The 22,103-nt window shown below is 39.7% G+C and overlaps 1 protein-coding gene across 2 annotated transcripts in view; it reads left to right on the top strand.

Annotated features, from left to right (window-relative positions):
- The first annotated feature begins 505 nt into the window (after positions 1-505).
- Positions 506-22,103, top strand: part of Trpa1 (transient receptor potential cation channel subfamily A member 1) — a 51,840-nt gene continuing 30,242 nt past the window's right edge. For both annotated transcript variants that reach the window (XM_031368800.1, XM_031368799.1), the window contains exons 1-8: positions 506-637; positions 6,025-6,184; positions 7,643-7,818; positions 12,453-12,560; positions 13,970-14,078; positions 14,239-14,384; positions 16,015-16,151; positions 20,138-20,186. In XM_031368800.1, coding sequence (XP_031224660.1) covers positions 527-637; positions 6,025-6,184; positions 7,643-7,818; positions 12,453-12,560; positions 13,970-14,078; positions 14,239-14,384; positions 16,015-16,151; positions 20,138-20,186 — 996 coding nt within the window. In that variant the 5' untranslated portion in view covers positions 506-526. The remainder of the gene's footprint in view (positions 638-6,024; positions 6,185-7,642; positions 7,819-12,452; positions 12,561-13,969; positions 14,079-14,238; positions 14,385-16,014; positions 16,152-20,137; positions 20,187-22,103) is intronic.

The raw sequence follows: 22,103 nt of genomic DNA, 5'->3' as shown, positions 1-22,103 counted from the left end.
ACGCCTATTTTTATGTGATGGAGATGGTGCACAGGACTCCCTGAAGGTTGGGTAAGCCCTTCACAGACTGAGCTATATTCTCAGTCAAATTTCCAGACTTCCAACCTGGGGAAGATTTTTCTTTAAGTTGCGGATTATATTCTCTCTTCCTGACATTTCTTTCTTGTCCACTCCTGCCTCCCTGGCCACTATGAAGGGTTGTTTTTATTTTAACAAATTTGCTGAATCTGCTCCAATTTGCAATTGCCTTGTGATCTCCCAAGGGGTGGAGTCCGGGGCAGATGCCCACGCGGTTCATTTTTGTCTCTGGAGCTCCGCCTGCTACTTCCTCTACAAGTAGCCCAGGCTCGAAAACTGTTTGCCAACGTTCCCTTGTATCCTCCAGGCAGAGTGGGGCTTTACTTACAGGAATCTCTCCAGCAGAGCTCGGTTGTAGGTCCCAAGACCAGCTCCAGCTTCCGGTGCCCTGTCCCTAGGTGCCGCCTTGTGGAGAGCTGCTGCACCAGCGGGCGTCCAGGTGGAGTCAATGAAGCGCAGCTTGAGGAGGATTCTGCGTCCCGAGGAGAGGAAGGAGGTCCAGGGAGTAGTCTATCGTGGCGTGGGAGAAGACATGGCCTGCTCCAAGGAGTCCTTTAAGGTACTGGGGAATCGGTGTTCTGGAGCATGCTGGGGCATTAGGAAAGGTGGGAGGCTGGAAATGTCCCTGCATACAGTATTCTGCTACTTTCGCACTCTAGTTTAGGAAGCTCGGGAGCATGGAAATGGCAGGAGACAGTATCACGGTACACAGCACCTGTAACTGCTACCTGTGGTGCTCTGTTTTGCTTTCTTGTTTGCATAACTCCATCTTGCCAGAGCATGGATTGGTGCCTGAGAAGATGTTGGAGAAGATGTTCCCCTGAAGTACTTTTGAAGTTTTACAGAATTGGAATCCAGGGACTGCATAAAGCCAGGATAAATTTGGAGTGCGTGAAGTTCTTCTTCAACGTTTAAGGAGATTTTTCCTTTGAACTGAAGTGGAACTACTCTGCAGCTGAGGATCTGGTAGTCAGATAGCAATCCAACAAGTATGCTGGGATGGAGAAGCATTTCTATCTAAAAGTGAAAAAAGAGAACTCAGCACTTAAAAAAAAAAAAAACAAAACGATGCCTACTGGGGACAAGGAGGCAAGCCTGGCAGCGAGCCCAACTGGGGACTCCTCAAGGGGAGACTTAGTGAGGACCTGAGGTCCTTTGTGATGGGAGCTTATAATTCTCAGTTCATTGGATGTTCTGACCCATAAGAAAGTCGCACTCTCTATCAATTTGATGCTGATGCTGAAGCAGCTCTGAAGGGTAGAGGCAGGCTATTGGATGCCTAGAAAATCATTAGCCTTCAGATAGTAAGACGGGAAGGGCTTTCTTGAAGTGTCAAGGTATTATTTATTAACTGTGGCTTCTCAATCCCCTCTAGGAATTCTTCTGCACTAAAGGAAAGGAAATGCTTGTGTTTTCTTTCCTTTTGGATCTCATTCTGATTAGATAAATTTTATTCAAGCAAACTAAAGCAGATGGATCTGAAATCTCTAATTTGAAGGGCTTAATTTAGAACTAACTTCTCTAAAAATGATCTAGAGCCTGTTGTCTTGAATATAATCATAGAACTCAAAATTCAAGAGCTTAGGGATTACTCAAAACAGAAAGCCACTGAACAGACTAAATTTATGTGTTAATCCACCAGAGGGTTAAATATATAAAATAGAGAGAAATAGTGAAACCACATTGCAGTTCTGTAATAGCACTGACAAGTTTTTAGTGTGATTTCTAGATTTGAAAATCTGTAGCTAAATAAAGCATTTGCCTAAATTGTTTCCAAAAATATAAATAAATAAATAAATAAATAAATACCATCACAAAACCCAAAATAAAAGTATAGTACAAGGCAGTTCTGTTTTATATAATAATTTATCTCTGGGCAAAGCAGGCCTGTCTTAAGACATTTTATTAATGCCTGGTGACATGTCAGGTTCTGAACAAGGACAGTGTAAAACACTTTATCAGCTCATGTGACATATTTGCAGCCTGCTTCATCACCAGGAAGTCAACATTATCTTCTGCACTTCTGAACCTAGTCTTTGCTCTAAAGAGTGTGGAGGGTGTATGTCATCTACCTCTCTCTGAACAGACTTGTAAATTGCTCTTTTGGGCACTGGTGATGGGCAGTTACTATCTAGAGAATACCAAGTTCAAGTGCTAAAATGCTTTCAAATTGCTTTAGGTGAGCACTTTCTTTGCCAAGGCAGGGCGTTAAGGGGGAAGCCTTAATCCTTAAGGAATTTCAGTTGAATTATTGAATATGTGTAACTCTGAGAGTGACTGGATGCCTCTGTACTGTCCCATAGCCACCGAGGGAACTTGATATTGTTTTTGCTTAGAAAGTGGCACATTTTTGTCACTGCCAACATAAAGGAGGTTTTATTTTAAGTTCTATTCTGTGACAAGAGAAGTAAAAATCAAAGTTGGAAATTTAGAGATTTTAATTTATTCTGTCCTCTTGTTTAGTGAATTAATACTAATATTCTAAATTCATCTCTGCTTTATTTGGTAGCTTTCTTCACAATAGTGAGAAGGGCTGTAGTTTCCTTTAAAATAACAAATCAGATTTTGAAAGCTATCTTCCATGACAAGGGGACCAGTCATAGTCATAGGAGAATTCAAACACCTTTTTATATCTTTGGGGGGGGGGCTATTTCTGTGGTTTGAGGAAAAATAAAAATGTATCATGCTGCCTTGGTTCTCTGCAAAGCATTTGCAGTGAAATAGTTATTGAGAAAAAAATTTTTATTGGTTAATTTATTTATTTACATTTCAAATATTATCCCCCTTCTCAGTTTTCCTTCTGCAACCCCCATCCCATTCCCTTCCCCCCTGCTTCTATGAGGGTGTTATCCCAACCACGTACTTCCACCTCACCAGTACTAACATTCCCCTATGCTGGGGCATTCAAGCTTCCACACGACCAAGGCCCTCCCCTTTCATCAATGCCAGATAAGGCCATCCTCTGCTACATATGCACATGGAGCCATGGATCTCTCCATGTATATGCTTTGGTTGGTGGTTTAGTCTCTGGGAGCTCTGGGGGCTCTGGTTGGTTGATATTGCTGTTCTTCCTAGAGGTTGCAGTCCTCTTCAGCTCCTTCAGTTCTTCCCCTAACTCATCCTTTGGAGTCCCCATGCTCAGTCGGATGGTTGGCCGCCAGCATCCATATCTGTATTGGTCAGGCCTGGGCAGAGCCTCTCAGGGACAGCTATACCAGGCTCTCGTCAGCAAGCACTTCTTGGATCAGCAATAGTGTCTGTGTTTGGTGTCTGCATGTGGGTTCCTAAGGTGGGACATTGTCTGGACACCATTTCCTTCAGTCTCTGCTCTACTCTTTTTCCCTGCTTTTTCTTTAGACAGGAGCAATTCTGGGATAATATTTTTGAGATGAGTGGGCGGTTCCATCCCTCAACGGGGGGCAGTGCTTAACCTCTGGATCTGGTCTCTACAGGTTCTCTCTCCCCTTTGTTGGGTATTTCAGTAGGTCATCCTGTTGGGTCCTGGGAGTCTCTTGCTTTCCTGGTGTCTGCGACCTTCTGGTTGCTACCCCTCTGTACTACTACACACCTCTGGTCAGTTTCCTGACTCTCTGTACATCTTTCCCCCACCCCGTCTCCTCCCACACCTGATCCTGCCCCCTTTTCCCCTCCCCCTCCCTCCCAGGTCCCTTCCTCCCTCTGCCTTCCATGATTATTTTGTACCTCCTTCTAAGTAGGATTGAAAATATTTTAGTTGGCTGTGTATTTGTAAACCTGGAAGGCACAATGCTACATAATTTGAATCTTGAGGCTACCCAAGAACTGCATGGCATTCTGTAAATTCTTACTGTTTTGTGTATTTAAACTTTTAGGAAACTGAAAGGCCAAGTAGTGTACTGTGTATAAAAGGCTGTACGGGCAGAAGGGCTGCTCAGCCTAGTGTGTATAAAAGGCTGTGGTGCAGAGCGGCTGATCAGCTGACAGAATAGTTGCCTAGCATGGAGGTAGACCTGGGTTTGAATCCAAGCATGGAATAAACTTGAGTGGTTGTGCACACCTGAAATTCTAGCACTGAAGAAGTAGAAATGGGACAATCAGAAGTTCAAGGTCAACCTTAGACATAGAACAAATTTGAGTCCAGCCCTGGGGACACCTGAGAGTCTGTCTTTAAGGAAAACAAAAATTTCTATGTTCTTCTATGTTCTGTGTGAAAGCTTCTTTCTTTCATTCCTCTCTAAAAAAATATTACATATAGGACTATATCCTGGAAAGTGAAGCATGAATATGTGTAGCAGATGTTGCACACAGCTAATGTCATCCCGCATAGACTGAACGAGGAAGAAAGGCCCAGAGCATTTCTCAACGTTCTGTCTTAGAGGCCATTTGAGCTTGAATACTGTCCTGTAAAGGAACTGCTTGTGTAAGCTCCAGCAACTGAATGTTGGATTAGAAAGTGAAGTGGGTAAAACCTAAAAACATTCCCAGGGTGGAGGCTCACACTTACACTCTGAATACTAGGAAGATCAGCGCCATCCTGAGCCATACAGCAAGACTGAGGCTAGCCTGGGCTCACGCCTTTAATCCCAGCACTTGGGAGGCAAAGGCAGGTGAATTTCTGAGTTCGAGGTCAGCCTGGTCTACAGAGTGAGTTCCAGGACAGCCAGAGCTACACAGAGAAACCCTGTCTCGAAAAACAAAAAACAAAAAAACAAACAAACAAAAACCCTCTCACAGCATATATGTTCAGCCACAGTGTCAGCTACCTCACATCCCGGGTCCACTCAGCACTGTGGATGCTAGGGAGTGAGAGGCTGCAGTAGAGGAGGATTTGGTCCTGGTGTAGCATAACTTCCAGAAATCAGCATTGGAGGGCTACACAAGGCTAGGTGATAATGAAATTTGGCCATTTACTTCCAAATCCATCAGTAATTCTAGATGCAACTGTGATCAGAAATCTCATCAAACAATGGAAGAGTAATTAAATACTTCTGTAATTATTGATTTTGAGACTTCTTCATTTCTTCTGTGTAAGGCAGTTGTTTGCAACTTTCAAATATCTGAACATGGAAATTGCTTATTGCCATTATGGTTATTACTTGAAAATTATTTAATTAATTTTGTCAGGAATTGCTCATTTTTAACAGTAGGGCAGCTATCTTCGATGCTTGAACAAGTCCCTTAGGGGACACTGTATCAGGATGATCCTGGCTTCAGTGTGTAAGGGGAGGTTGGATGGAGTCTGAGTGTAGGCAAGAGGAGCCAAAAATATTTTAGATTCCTAGACTTAGTAAACCTCACATTCAAAGAACCTTCCCTCCTTACTATTTTTGTCAAATGTCTATTAACTGTACAAGACAAGAACTCTCGAATAACGTTTCTACACATGTGCAGCCTGCTTTGCTCATTTCTGCCCTTCTCTTACTTGACTCTTACTGCTGTACCTGAAATAAATGCATTTCGCCCAAAAAAGCAGAGACCCCTGTTTTGTTATGTTTTGTTTTGTTGTTTTTTTTTGTTTTTGTTTTGTTTTGTTTTGGTTTTGGTTTTTCTGTGTAGCCCTGGCTGTCCTGGAACTCACTCTGTAGACCAGGCTGTCCTCGAACTCAGACATCCACCTGCCTCTGCCTCCCAAGTGCTGGGATTAAAGGCATGGTGAGGTCCCTGTTTTTTAATATATTATTTCTTAGAGTACATTTTGTAAAAGTTCTTCTTGAAGCCTTTATTTCCAAGACAGATGTAAGACAGTGGTTCAGACAACAAACCATATATTTAATGTATTTATCAATGCATAGCCATTTGCCTACTTTATATCTTTATGTACCCAGTTCTTTAAAGGAGGTATTTGCTATAACCATGACAGTTATGAACAGCTATAAAATGTAAAGCTATCAGATGACTAATTTTGTATTTTTAAGTTTTATACAATCTTGTTTTAGGTAAACATATTCACTTTACATATTCCTGTAGGTGGACATTGAAGGAGATGTGTGTAGATTAAGAGACTTCATCAAGAACCGAAGAAAATTAAGCAAATATGAGGATGAAAATCTCTGTCCTCTACATCACACAGCAGCAGAAGGGCAAGTTGAATTGATGGAATTGATCATCAATGGTTCTTCGTGCGAAGGTAACTGACTGTTGCCATGAGGGCTCATAATGACATCTTCTTAGATTTGTGAACCACTAGGATATTTGTACCTGTAGCATCAATGGTGCTTATAGGTAGACTGAATATGAAGAGTATGTCTGGGGAGCTGAGCTAAATTTGTGAGTTCTGCTTTAGGAGATTAGTTGAACAGCATGACCAGCCACGTCAAAGAGGAACAGTGTCAGTGTGAGGGTGTGAGGTTTGGTTACTCTGACTTTGCCTATCTTGGACACATGCACAATCAGACCTGGGAGGAGGGACCCTCCCTCTAGGGCCTTGCCTAAGCGGTGGATGAGACTGAGGAAATACATGGACATAGTTTAGGGAACAAAGATTTCTAGTAAGAAGTAGCTAAGGGACACAAGAGACAGATGGCAGAAGTGGAGTGGAGAGGGCAAGAGAATCGCTTCTCGGCCTTTTGGCTAAGATCAAGTATGGGGAGGGCCAGAGAGTGCTGGGACACAGCCAGCAGAGCCTTACCTGTGATGATAAATCAGGTGATCTGTTGCTACAAAGGCACCAAGCAGAAAGGAGGTCACAGGAAAATCCTGCATTAGAAAGCCCCTGGGTTAACAGGGAGATCAGTTATGAAAAGTGCTCAAGATAAAACTCATTTGCAAGTTCTGTGCTGCTGAATGAAACTGCTTAATTGTTTGATGCTGAATCGAATTAGTGTCTTGCTTAAACAGAATGGGAAAGGGCTGAGATACATATGCGTGCCTGCGTGTGTGTGTGTGTGTGTGTGTGTGTGTGTGTGTGTGTGTGTGTATGTTTGTGTTAGGCTGAGAAATAAGAACTTGGATGAATGAAGAGAGTACTGAAAGGAAGTTTTGAAAGAGAGAGAACAGGAATATTGGCTACCGTATGGTTCCCACTACTGTTGATGGCTCTCAAGTGCAATTCACGTGTGAGTACTTTTCTTTTTCCTTGGACTTAGTAATATATCACCAAGTCTACCTCATTGCAGCCACAGGGCAATGCAGGATGAAGGGCATTCTATTTTTATGTGGCAATCACAAGGCAAATGGCACCACACGTCATGGAGGTATCTGTTGGGAGGTATCCTTTGGGCAACTGTGAGCTTGGTAAATATACGTCACATGAAACCTAATTATTACCTGCTATAATGCAATCTCAGCATTCTATCACAATCATGAAATTAATATGCAGGATAAAAGTAGAGTAACAATAGGATCTGTTTTTATAGATACTATATAAAAAATTAAGCCAAGTTTTGGATCTATAGGTACTTTTACCTGGTCTCAAATGGTGCCCACTGGGTAATTCTGAAGCTAAAACTGCATCCTATTTCTATAGTTCATGACAGTGTACCTGGTTTTATAAGCACTTGAAACTGAGTTTTGGCATGGGTAGCTATTCAGGAGGTATTAAGTACATCCCAAACAACATTTAATGCATATTTTGTTATTTCTCTAGTGTTGAATATAATGGATGATTATGGAAATACCCCACTGCACTGGGCTGCAGAAAAAAATCAAGTTGCAAGTGTGAAGTTTCTTCTCAGCCAAGGAGCAAATCCAAACCTTCGAAACAGAAACATGATGGCGCCCCTTCACATAGCTGTGCAGGGCTTGCACACCGAAGTGGTCAAGGTGAGCCTGCTGGCCATCACAGTGAGGCTGGCTTCAAGTGCCATGGCATGGCAAAGGAAACATAACAATTACATTTATTTTTCACCAAATGATGGTGGTGATGATGGTGGTGGTGGTGATGATGTGACAGCAATGGGGAAGATGATGATGGGTAGTACTGATGAGGAAGATGGTGATAACAACAGTCACAGTAACCGCAGTCCAGATTTTCTTGAATTTTACTTTATCGGTATTTTTAAAAAGAATTGTATGACTTTATTAAGTTCCCATTTAAAAAGTGGAAGTTAAGATTTATGTCTTAGTATCTCCACTTCATAGCTGAGTAAGAAAAAGCATAGAGAGAATTAAATAACTTGCCTAACACTGAACAACTCTTTACCGTTTAGATCTCCTAGATCCTGTGACTGAAATGCAAAGGATGAGTAGAATCTTAGTGAAGGCAGAACCCATAGTTGCGATTGGTCAGTTTGTTAGATGGGCAGCCTCTCAAAAGACAGATCAACCTCAGACACAGATAATATGGTGGTATTGTATCTTACTTTTTGTTTGTTTTTCAAGGTTTGAACTTCCTCAACTAGAGAACTCCCTGATAAATATTTAAAGGGTAGGTCTTAGCCCAGAGCTTTTGGGATACACCTCATAGATTCACAGGCGAACTGGAAAGTGTACCTGCTTCCTCAAAGGGGAATGCCAATTACAGATGAATCATGTTCTAGAACAGTGGTTCTCAACCTGTGGGTCCCAACTCCCTTGGGTTGAATGTTTTTTCCCACAGGTCACATATCAGATATCATGCATTCCAGATATTTACATTATATATCACAGCAGTAGCAAAATTACAATTATGAAATAGCAACAAAATAATTGTATGGTTCAGGGTCACCACAACATGGGGAACTATATTAAAGGGTCACAGCATTGCTAAGGTTGAGAACCACTGTTGTAGAAAGTCATTTTCAAGTTAGGCTATTTGGAACTTAACAATAGGTTTTCCTGTGGAAATCTATTGGAAATGATGAGCTTTAGCTAATGTGCTAACCCACCCCCAAACCAATTGTTGATAATCACAAAAGACAGTTCCAAGTTCCCTTTGTCACAAAAAAGTTTATTCTCGGCTGTTGGAAAGGTCTGGATGGAGATACATGGAGCCCCTTTCATCTTGCCTCTGTGCTTTGGCTTTGAAATCCACCTTAATTTTTATGGTATAACACTGTTGCTAAGTGCTGATGTGCCCTCCTTTCCAGATAAGACAATGTAATATAGTTTCATCTGAACAAAATTGTAGTTTTGATGCTGTCCTGATAAATGGTGGTTATTTGAATGGAATGGAATAATGAACGAGAAGGTCTTGGAAAGTGTCCATGGAAACAGGCTGTCTGCCTTCTTCCTTATACCTTTGTGCACCATCATTGTCAAGCACCAGGCCAGAGTTTCTTCCATCAAGGCTGCTGGGCCATCAGTGCTCACAGGGACTGATCACTGGTGTCATGCATTTCCCCATTGAGCCCTGATGCTTTCTCTGAAGGCTCTTTTCATCCATAAATGCTCATTAACTTAATTTATTTTGGCTTTAAAAGCATGGTTTGGGAATTTACAGGCAAGTAGTAGTTGAAAGAGCTACAGTTAATTGGAAAACTCTTCAGACCAACCATAGAAGTTCAGAAATAAAGCCCATAACTAATTTGTGAAATCAATGTATAATAGAAGCAAAAATGACAACAAAAAGCTAGTTGCCCTGAGTGATACAAATCTAGAAAGAAAGCTAGGGCATGAGGGAGTTGAACTGTGAGCACCTTATGGTCTTTGCTTTACCAACGATAACTATGTTATCAGTGTTCTTAAACACCATGGCTCGACATGACAACAGGAGGAAGAGATGGAGGTTAGCTTATGGACAGCAATTCTGTCACAGCCTACTTTTCTAGACATGCTCATGGTCTAGCCTCTGCCTACCCAACCTTTCCCAGTTCAAAAGACATTTTCACTGTTTGATTTACGAGTTTCTTCTAGAATGTTCACCATTGTCTATGGTTATAAAGTTCAAAAATAAAAATAAAAAAAAAAACCCAGTCATCTCTGAATCACCTCAAGATCTTATATACACAATATTCTCTGGGATCATTCCCCTCAGGGCTAGGGCAAGACCTTGTTTCTTGGTGATCTTTGTCCTTAGGGCTTTAGCTAGCTCAGTTGACTGAGCCTTTCCTTAGATATCCTGGACTCTTATCACAGGATCCCGGAGAGTCCTGTGGGACTCTTAACATGTCTGATCATGACTGATTTGAAGTAGTAGTTGCACAGTTCAGTTGCTTTCCTTGTGACTACTGCCATCTAAAATTTAACTCAGCCCTTTGAAAGGTTATGCTTATAACATCACAAATACTCACATGCTGCACATCGGCGTTCTGCAGATCGGCGTTCCGCAGGCAGTTCTGTGAGATTGGGAAGAATGCTTGTAATAGACTTGGTGGGTTCCTTTGCATGTGAATCCGAATTTGAAGAATAGAGCCTGAAGGTGCCTGAAGTGTGTGGAGGGGTTTTCTCCTATTTTCCCTTTACCTATAAAGAGTTTCCCTGTTTTTCCTTATGCACTAAACTTCAACTCAAGTTTCTCCTATGAAAAGAACTCACTAGTAAGCCTAATGATTTCATCTACAGGGTGTCAGGTTGGAACACTCTGGGAAAGCGTTCTCCTAAGAAGCTGTTGATTATTTTGAATAAGCAGAGTATTTCAGGAAATAGCCAGCTGGATAAATAAACAAACAACAATAACAAACCCAATTCAACTGGTTGGGCAGTGGTGCAGGTTTGTAATCCATCTGTACAGAGGCTAAAGAAGAAGGATCGTAAATTCGAGGTTTTCCTGCACTGTTATAAAATAAAGGCAGTTCTGGCCAATGAGACCCTGTATCAACATTGACAACGAATCAACAAATACTGAAGAAGAAATGGCACAGCGGTTGTCCATGCCCTACAAGCATGAGACATTAGGTTCAATCACCACTACTGAAAAGAAAGACTCATGTTGACTTTTGTCAGCGTATTACCACAAGAAGAAAGCAGTTCACCACGTGACTTCACCCACTGGCAGAGAAGAAAGTCAGCTCTTCTATTCCAGTCTTAATTACGAATGCAGTAACAATGTTTATATGTTCCTGTTATTATTATTATATATTATGCAATGAATACAAGTTAAAGAGACTGCAGCAAACTTCAAAAGGTTTCTAAAATGTGTGTATGTGTGTATAAAAAGAGAGGGCTAGGAAGACAGAGACAGACACACAGAGAGACTCTGTATTATAAGACCATGAACCAGGCCAGTGTTAGGAGGCAGCTATTGCTGAGCTAGACTTTGTGAAGCTGCCATGTGGAAGGTTGTATAGGCCGGCAAATGACAAGTTCAGATTAGATCCAGATGGATGAAAAGGTGGACAGCCATGAAGTCAGGCAGGCAGCATCAGCTAGGGCTAAGCCATGCTGAAGCTTTAGGGATGGTTAAGAATTGTCTGCTTCTCAGTCCTTCATGCACACACCAGGTATCAGGTGCTTCATTGCAGTGTGTCCATATCAGTCCAGTGTTACGTGCCCATCATCCTGTGAGGTCCAGGGAAGGGAGCTAGGTCCTCTGCTTGGTCGGGGGTATCTGATAAGTCCTTCCCTAGTACAATTTAATACCCCTGTTTACCCTTATAGTCTCAATTCACCTTGATAAAATCAGCTTCCTTTCTATTCCCAGGAATAAGTACTCTATCAGTCTGTGATGGGATTGGTGGTACCAAATAGTTGTTGTATTTGATGGGTCTGATCAAGGGCTATTTTCTCCTTTTTTTTTTCTCAAAAGGGAGAAAATACTACTTATAAAGTTGAGACACTCAAAACAAGAAATGGTGTGAGAGATCACTATTTCATCCAACGTGGAGTAACTTGGGGCATGGGGGAGGGTGGCCTGATCTCAACACTCACAAAAGATACATATTGTTAACTTTTATGTGAGACTTAACCCTAGCTGATGGACTGTAGACTTAGCCAATAACAAGCTGGTAGTAACTGGTACCAGACTTTTACTTGAACTTCATGAGAAAAATTAATTGACATTTAATCAGAATACTAATTTCTTCAATTCTAAGCCGTTTGAGTTAATTTATACTGAAGGCAGTTCTACACAAAGCCAGCTTCTCTGCTGAATACAATAGGGTTCTCACAGGGATTCTGCCTAACTACAGATAAAGAAGTCATTTCCCCTTCCTCTCTTTTTCTCTTCCTTTTACCACATCTTTCCTATCTCAATCCCTCTCCTGAATCCACATAGCACGAATGTCTTCACACATTTATTTCTGAAGACCTCAGCTAATGTAAATCCTTAAGAGTACTGACTGCCCTTTCAGGGAAATTCTTATTTACTATTATGATTCTATCTCCCAATATATAATTCAAAGTAGTACTAATTGTTAGCATGAAAATCATTCATTTATTTGATAGCTACTATGTATAAAATTTTATAACATCTTTTATGGAAAAGGAGTTGGAAAAAATTATTCAGAAATGGTGTTTGGCAACCAAGTCTCCTGGTAGACATGTTGCTATTTGAGAATCAGTAGATTAGCTTTTTAAAAATGATTTCTTCATCTGTGCAGGTCTTGACTGAGCACAGGGCCACCAATATCAACTTAGAAGGAGAGAATGGAAACACAGCTTTGATGTCCGCGTGTGCCAAAGACAACAGTGAAGCTTTGCAAATTTTGGTTTGTAAATCATCCCAATCTGTTGGTTTCTTTCTGTGAATTGGACATAAATTGCTATTTAAGCACTTCATAGTATTTCCATAGTAAAATGGGGAATATAGAAAATAGGTCGAAAGAACTTAACATTGATATACTTCTATAATCTAATGTGGACCCTAAATTGTATACAGAAGACTAAAAATGAGCATGAAAGAAGACGCAAGAAAAAATACAGGCAGGATTAAGATGTGTCCAAAATTCAGGCTAGAGTACAAAACCAAAATATAACAACTTGTATGACATCAAAACCATTTGATCCTGGAGCTGAAGAGACAGACAGGTCAGTGGCTAAGAGTATTCACTGTTCTTCCAGAGGGCTCAGGTTGTGAGGGCTCGCACTCACATGGCAGATTACACTCATCTGTAATCCCAGGAGATCTAATGCCCTCTTCTGGTCTCTGTGTGCACCAGGCACACACATAGTTCACAGACATGCATGCAAATAAAGCACCCATACACATCAAACTTAAAAAATACAATTAAGCCATTTGATTCTAAACTTTCAAGTGGCCAAAGATAAAAAATAAACACTGACAGAAACACTTCATTTCCATTCCCAAGGTTGATATTGTTATGGTTTCTCCAAGGGAGAGTCCTGAATTGCCTAGCTGTTTTAAGTCACAGGTTTGAAGTCAGAAAGCAGCCATCTCTCTGGAAACTTACCCAGGTGTGGCACACCAACGATGGACCTGTCTCAGAGTTGGCTTCTCTGTTCTTGGTAGTGAGGGCACTTGTAACTTCATCAAATAGCTCTTTTTCAAATGTTTCTGCATTGCTTGCCTGCTCTTCAGAAATAAAAGCATATGCAAAACTTTCCTGATGGTTATATATGTAAATATATATTAATATTTTGCTTTATGTTATGGGCATTAACAACTTAGAACAATAAAACACTGCAGGGAGTGAAGGACTGTCAGAGTATTCCAGTTTCTGACATTTTAATACGGTGGGTCATAGCCTTAAGACTTTCCTATAAGTGATGGTATCTAAATTGTTCTTATTTATTACACTTGGTACTTGTGTTAGCTGTAAGCAGCTATTGTAAAATTGAAAACATTTATATGAATCAAATAGCATAGTTTTAAAAATAAATATTTCATATGAAATTAAAAAAGATGTATTGATTTTGTTGGGGATTGAGGTAAATATCTTTTTGTATCATAGAATATCTTCATCTTTATAAGATGTAATATCCTCATTGTCTTAGCCCAATTCCAAAGTTACTTCTTGCCTAGACGGCATGTACTACAGAGCCTTCTGCATGTTTTTCCATATGCTCTGGAAGTTGGGATGGCCTGCTAGAGACACAATATTCTGGTCCATGTTGCTTACTTAATTTATGTTACTGATTCTCTCTACTTTTTCTCCAGTTAGAAAAAGGAGCTAAGCTATGTAAATCAAATAAATGGGGAGATTACCCTGTGCACCAGGCAGCATTTTCAGGTGCCAAAAAATGCATGGAATTAATCTTAGCATACGGTGAGTTGATGTTTTCTACATTGTACATGGTTAAGAAATCTTTAAGTAACCTTCATTTGAAAAATATTAGAATTTATACATGGGCCCTCATGTAATTCTACATGTCCTTTCCCTTTACAAATCCATTTATTTTAACCTTAAATGGTGCATTCTTCTAAAGGTGAAAAGGACGGCTACAGCAGGGAGTCTCACATTAACTTTGTGAATCACAAGAAAGCCAGCCCTCTCCACCTTGCAGTTCAGAGCGGTGACTTGGACATGATTAAGATGTGCCTGGACAACGGTGCACACATTGACATGATGGAGGCAAGTGTTCTGTCCATGCGGTCAGACTGGAAATGCACATAGCACAAGGAAATGTTGCTCCCTGTCCACATGGAAGAAAATATTATAAGTGTATAAATTTCAATATTCCAGAGCAAGTGACAAAGTAGATCAAAAATGACTATGTCCCACTCAGCTGCCATGAGCTATATAGTAAGGCCTAACCTCAAAGATAACAGTGTTCATATTCCCAGCCAGGACACAAAAGCCCAATCACGAATATCTTGGGTGGTAGTTTTAGTCTAAGACTTGTATGTGTTAGATAAGGTTCACCTAATTTACTTCTAGTGATATGTATATAAGAGTTTTGACTGAGCCTAGATCCTGACCTGTTGAGAAGCAAAGACCTGTGGAACTGCCACAGGCCAGTCAGTCTGGGCCTCCCTCAACCCGTGGGGGGAACAGGGTCCTAGTCAGGTAGACAAGGCATTGGCGAAGAAATGACAAACAGAAACAGATACAAGGGAGTGCTGTAACTGAATACAATTTGTACAAAGTAGAAATCAGGCTTATATAGTATACAGAAAACAGGGCAAACTACAAAATTCACATAGGCAGGAGATGGCTACATCAAGTTCAGTAAAATCAAACATCCAGGTGCAAGGCAGAGGAGCAGTGATGTCTTTCTTCTTGGGCTAGGTTGTCCTGGCAGCCCCAAGACAAACTCTCAGGGTCTGTCTGAGGCAAGTAGCTGAAGGTCGTATTCTAGCATTCCTCGGCTGTAACATAAATAATTAGTGATGGGAGCCTTACAACTTCTAGCTTCTCACTGGCAGTAAAATAGTGTGTGAGACTACTCTAATAATAAGTGCCTAACTGCTATTTTTAACTCTTGAGATGCCTTGCCTGGTAAGACAGCTTCTAGTAAAAATTCCCAGCTAATTACAACTAGGAAATCTAATAGGATTATTGAAACACTGTGAAGGCCAGGAAATAATATTCAATCTCAGTGTTAGCTATAACGAAATATTTCTTAGGGTACCTTTATGCCTGAATAAAGAAAGCATGCAGATCTCTCCACAGACTTAGCAGAGATCAATCTGGAACACATCTGAGTTAGGAGATGCCCACAACTGACTAAAATCCCCAGGAGACAAACTCCCTTTGGAGTCATAATGCCTCCTGTCCATAATCAGATTTTAACCCTGATACTGTTGACCTACTGGGTTAGACAAGTGCATGCATCATGGAAATTTTCCCTGTAGTGGTCTAGGTCAGCCACTATAAAGGTGTTTCCTTTCAGAAGAAAGCAGAAATTGCTTATTGGTTATTAATAGCGTGAAGCTTCTTCCTATTGCTTCCAAATTCTTTGAAATAGAAATGACCTTGCTCATATGAAGTCATGTCATTCAGTTGATTGAGCAATGAAAGAGATTCATACTCCTTGAGCAAAGAATGTAATTCAAATGGTAATTACAGAAATTTATGCCAAGGGCACTCATGTTGCTAGAGAGGTCTTCATACTCGTGTTTTTAGTATATCAAACAATACAGTTCATCGTCAGCTTTGACATCCCTAGATCTGAGAAGAATAAATTCACTGCTTAATTTATATGTGTTAAATCCTTAAGTTAGGATTCAAGCACTAATGCTGACATCAACACTCTTTATAGAATGCCAAATGCATGGCCCTCCATTTTGCTGCAACCCAGGGAGCTACTGACATTGTTAAGCTCATGATCTCATCCTATACTGGAAGCAGAGATATTGTCAATGCAGTTGATGGCAATCAGGAGACCCTGCTTCACAGGTAAGTAGCTTACATGTTAAGTATACACTGCCAAAATAAAATCAGCCAATATGGTAGTAAAGGCTCTATAGTTGAATCATACTTCTCAAATGATCAGAAAGTGAAAGAATTCTTCAAAAGACCTATAAGAAATATTTTTAAAATGCTTAAAAGATAGCTATTATCATGAAAAGATATTTATATACAAAACCTGTACATGAAAGATAAAGAATGACACAAAACTGAAAGCCATAAGACACCAAAAGTTAAAAAATAAAAGCTGTAAAATTTCTAAAAACATACAAATTGATAGGTAGTTACCAAAATGTCAGGTAGAAAACCATACCTTACAGGAAAAAATCTTTATTTATAGATCAAAGCCATCAGCAAAATACATCAACAGGATGAATATAAACAAGATTAAGCAACACATACATCTCACCTCATTAGTGAAGATACATAGAAACCAAAGTGGTAAGGTTGGAAAAATGTATCATGTAATTAAAATCAAAGCAAGCTGCCATGGGGATATGACTTTCAGGTAAGTCAGGCTTGAAGTCAATCACGAAAGGAACAAAGGTCAGAAGAGAATTAATCACGATGTTATGTTTCAGCTAGAATTTGTAATTAAGTGAAATCAAAATAAGATAGTAATTGGAACTTTAGAGAACAAAAGTGTCATGGCATATTCTGGGTTAGAAAATGATCCATTGATCCAATCATTCAAGAGCTTGGGAACCCCCAGGCAGGTTATCAGTCCAGATCCTATTAGAATCACTGGGTGACCTTCATGATAAAAGTCTTGGAAAGATCAAGAATTCAAAGCCAATACCTAAACATAGTACAAGTAATATACAGCAAACCAGTAGCTAACATCAAACTAAATGGAAGAAACTTGAAGCAATCCCATTAAAATCAGGGACTAGACAAGGCTGCCCACTCTCTCCCTACCTATTCAGTATAGTACTCGACGTTCTAGCCAGAGCAATTAGACAACAAAAGGAGATCACCTGATACAAATTGGAAAGGAAGAAGTCAAAATATCACTATTTGCAGATGATATGATCGTATACTTAAATGACCCCAAAAATTCCATCAGAGAGCTCCTAAACCTGATAAACAAATTCAACAAAGTAGCTGCATATAAAATTAACTTAAACAAATCAGTGGCCTTCCTCTACACACAGGATAAACAGGTAGAGAAATAAATTGGGAAAAAATAACCTTCACAATAGTCACAAAAAAATATAAAATACCTCGGTGTAACTCTAACTAAGCAAGTGAAAGATCTGTATGACAAGAACTTCAAGTCTCTGAAGAAGGAAATTGAAGAAGATCTCAGAAGATGGAAAGATCTCCCATGCTCATGGATTGGCAAGATGAATATAGTAAAAATGACCATCTTGCCGAAAGCATTCTACAGATTCAATCCAATCTCCATCAAAATTCCAACTCAATTCTTCACAGAGTTAGAAAGAACAATTTGTAAATTCATCTGGAATAACAAAAAACCTAGGATATCGAAAACTATTCTCAACAATAAAGGAACTTCTGGTGGAATCACCATCTCTGAGCTTAAGCTGTACTACAGAGCAATTGTGATAAAAGCTGCATGGTATTGGTACAGTGACAGGCAGGTAGATCAATGGATTAGAATTGAAGACCCATAAATGAACCCACATACCTATGGTCACTTGATCTTTGACAAAGGAGCTAAAACTATCCAGTGGTTATTATCCACTGGATACCATCCAGATAGTATTTTCAAGAAATGATGCTGGCTCACCTGGAGGTTAGCATGTAGACGAATGCAAATCGATCCATTCTTATTTCCTTGTACAATGCTCAAGTCCAAGTAGATCAAGTACCTCCACATAAAACCAGATACACTGAAACTAATAGAAAAGGAAGAGCCTCGAACACATGAGCACAGGGGAAATTTTCCTGAACAGAACACCAATAGCATATGTTCTAAGATTAAGAATTGACAAATGGGACCTCATAAAATTGCAAAGCTTCTGTAAGGCAAAGGACACTGTCAATAGGACAAAACAGCAACCAACAGATTAGGAAAAGATCTTTACCAATCCTACATCAGATAGAGGGTTAATATCCAATATATACAAAGAACTCAAGGAGTTAGACTCCAGAGAATCAAAAACCCTATTAAAAAATGGGGTACAGAGCTAAACAAAGAATTCTCAACTGAGGAATATTGAATGGCTGAGAAACACCTAAAGAAATGTTCAACATCCTTAGTCATCAGGGAAATGCAAATCAAAACAATCCTGAGATTCTACCTCATACTAGTCAGAATGGCTAAGATAAAAAACTCAGGTGACAGCAGATGCTGGAGAGGTTGTGGAGAAAGGAACACTTCTTCATTGTTGGTGGGATTACAAGCTAGTACAATCACTCTGGAAATCAGTTTGATGGTTCCTCAGAAAATTGGACATAGTACAACTAGAGGACCCAGCAATCCCACTCCTGGGCATATACCTAGAAGATGCTCCAATGTGTAATAAGGACACATGCTCCACTATGTTCATAGCAGCCTTATTTATAATAGCCAGAAGCTGGAAAGAACCCAGATGTCCCTCAAGTGATAAGTGGATGTTGGCCCAGAAGCTTGGAATACCCAAGATACAATTCACAAACCACATGACTCAACAAGAAGAAAGATGAAAGTGCGGATACTTCGATCCTTCTTAGAAGGGGGAATAAAATACCCATGGAGGGAGTCACAGAGCACAAAGTGTGGAGCAGAGACTGAAGGAAAGGCCGTCCATAGAACAACAATATGAACCAACCAGTACCTCTAGAGCTCCCCGGGTTTAAACCACCAACTAAAGAGTACACATGTTGGGACTCATGGCTCCAGCTGCATATGTAGCAGAGGATGGCCTTGATGGTCATCAGTGGGAGGAGAGGCCCTTGGTCCTGAGAAGGCTTGATGCTCTAGTGGAAGAGAATGCCAGGAAAGGCAAGTGAGTGTGGGTGGGTTGGTGAGCAGAAGAAGAGGGGAGGAAATAGGGGATTTTTGGAGGGGAAACCAGGTAGGGGATAGCATTTGAAATATAAATAAAGAAAATATCTAATAAAAATACATATATGTATTTTTACTGGGAGAGTTAGGACAGTCTTTAGATTTCTTTGATTCAGTTAATTTTGACATTCAGTGGCTTCTCATAACATAGTTTTAGAATACTAATATGGCTAGGAAGCAATTATGTTAGGAAAATAGGGCCTCCATATTGTTTCTAGTGAACTTTCTCTGATACGCAAAAGCTTGTTCTGAAATTAATGTATATACAAAAGATCAAGTATAGTTGAAAGCCTTAAACAAGAACAGTATGGGATTCAATAGAAAGCCTCAAGTCTGAAATCCTTAGCATTAGCATCTGTACAGTGGTGTTCAAATGAATATCTGCAGGTTTCTGGTATTTTAGTCCTTAGTATTTTTTTTTGTGATTGGCCGAGGATAGCTCCAAAATGACTTTAGTTCTTGCCCCAGTAAGTTAAGGCTTCATAAGAGCTCGAGAAAGCTGATGCTCCTCAGTGTTTTGCTGAAGAAGAGCCCCACCCAAACCCCACTGCAGAGACTTTCCAAAGGATACAGATGTCTTAGGCCCACCCTGCCTGACCCCTGCAGTCTCAGTGCTGCCACCAGTTCTCTAAACTCAACTAGAGGCAGATGTTGCTACTCACTTTAGAATCATGACTTTTTGGGAAAGAGTGGGCTCATTAAAACATGACAGAGTGATTTTGTGTTATACTTTATTTTTCCTGATTTTTGGATATATTTGGAAATATGATACTCAGAACCTGAATTCTTTAATATAACATTGTACTATTCTAAATAGTACAATAGTGTCCTGTTTCTAAATACAGCATCTCTAGTTTTCATATTTATTTCAATAAAATCTTAATTCATATTCTCCTCTCTCTCTCTCTCTCTCTCTCTCTCTCTCTCTCTCTCTCTCTCTCTCTTTCTCTCTCTCTCCCAGAGCCTCGTTATTTGATCACCATGACCTGGCAGACTACCTAATTTCAGTGGTAATTATTCAACTCATGGGTCTAGCTTTATTAAACTAGTACTTACACTACTACACTTGGAAACATTATATATTATAGTATAGTATTTTTTATTATTTTAAGTAAGGAACAAGTTCTTGGTGAACATATCTATTTAAAGTTTAATAGAAATATTTGTGGAAATTGAAATTATTTTAATCGTAGTCTCAGACTTAAATAAATATGATTCAAATTTGAAATGCTATTCTAAATCATGGCCATAAAATTTTGCTTATTAATGGCAATTTATATAAAAAAGAATGTGAGGTGAGAGTTAAGGGTTTGATAACAAGGTAGTACAAAGAAATTCCAGGCAGTTGTTTGGCAGCCAAAGCTTCCAGAAAGCTGATTAACACACTTGCAAGATAATGTCTTTCCTGGCATAGTAGCCAGCCTATGATATTAGAAGAATTGGAGTATATACCTTATCAATGTGCTTTATGCTTAGAGTTTATGGGTCTATTGCAAAGAAAGCTCCTTTGGGGGCCTTCAATGGGATCCTCTTAGGACTGTGGGTATAGACAAATCAACTGATGCTTTATTGACACTGATAAGTGTCTTTGGCAGATGTAGTACAGGCAACCTAAGTCTCTTTCATCTTCCAAAATACATTTTATCCACACTACCACAGCATCATGTTCCAAACCATGAAAAGCAATGAAGTCAAAAGATAGGTTGAAGATTTGCTGCCAATAAAATACTGAGTTATTCTTCATTAGAGAAGCAGACTTGATGAGCTTGTGACTAGCATTCTCCCAAACCTGTACTTGAACGGTTGTGTGCTTGTGAGTTTATTAGTTCCCACAAAATGGACAATCAGCAAAGCTCCATTCATAGTGTTTAGCAATTCCTGTGTTGTTCGTGGTAGCCAGGGGGATTGTGATACTTACATGAAAGTATACGAAAGCTTCACTAGATGCCATGTGTTTGTGCCGTGTGATCTTTCTTGTCAATGAGCTGTTGGAGGAGTCATGGCTGACCCTTACCCATTGCCATCCTCTTCCCATGAAGCTGTTGCTGCTACTCACAGCCATGCTCTGCAAGAGCAAAGGGAGATACCCAATTCAAAGTTTATATGATTTTTATTAATCTACCCAAAATAGAGAATTTAATCCATGGAAATTTTAAAGGTCGTTTGTTTCTCATGTTGTGGAATATAGTCCCTTAACACACACAAAAAACCAAAAAACATTTTTAATGTGAATTTTTGTTTTCTTTTGTTTTCTTTTTTTCAAGACAGGATTTCTTTATGTAGCCCTGGCTGTCCTGGAACTCACTCTGTAGACCAGGCTGACCTCGAACTCAGAAATTTGCCTGCCTCTGCCTCCCAAGTGCTGGGATTAAAGGCGTACGCCACCACTGCCTAGATTTAATGTGAATTTTCACATGATGTTTTGTTAAACCCTATATTCTATAATTTCAATTTAGTTGTCTCATTTTATATATTTCAAATACTGTAGGCATTTTAAGTAGATGATTTTTTATTAATGTTTTAAAAATTACACAGCAACAAATGTGGAAAAAAATCAAAATTAGAGCATTTAAATTATTAATAATCTTATGATGAGAACTAAAATAGTGTTTTAGATAAGAAGGTTTTATTCTAAGGACTTGGTTAGTAATTGATCTATTGACAGATATTAATCAAGAACTTAAATTAACATGGGGAAATAATTTCAATGTTGAATTTATGAGATAATATCTTGATATCTAATGGTATTTGAGTTTTATAGACATGTCCTGTAATTCTATGATTATTAAGATTGAGTGCTGGAGTAGTGGACACATATTCTAGTTAGGCATTGCACAGTCAGCTGCTACTCTCCATAGCCATAGTCTCCTTGTCATAGTCTCCTTGTCATAGTCTCCTTGTCATAGTCTCCTTGTCATAGTCTCCTT

Source organism: Mastomys coucha, unplaced genomic scaffold (genome assembly GCF_008632895.1).
Source record: "Mastomys coucha isolate ucsf_1 unplaced genomic scaffold, UCSF_Mcou_1 pScaffold14, whole genome shotgun sequence".
Lineage (NCBI taxonomy): Eukaryota > Metazoa > Chordata > Mammalia > Rodentia > Muridae > Mastomys > Mastomys coucha.
The sequence above is the reverse complement of the archived record's forward strand: the minus strand, read 5'-3'. Positions and strand labels throughout refer to the sequence as shown.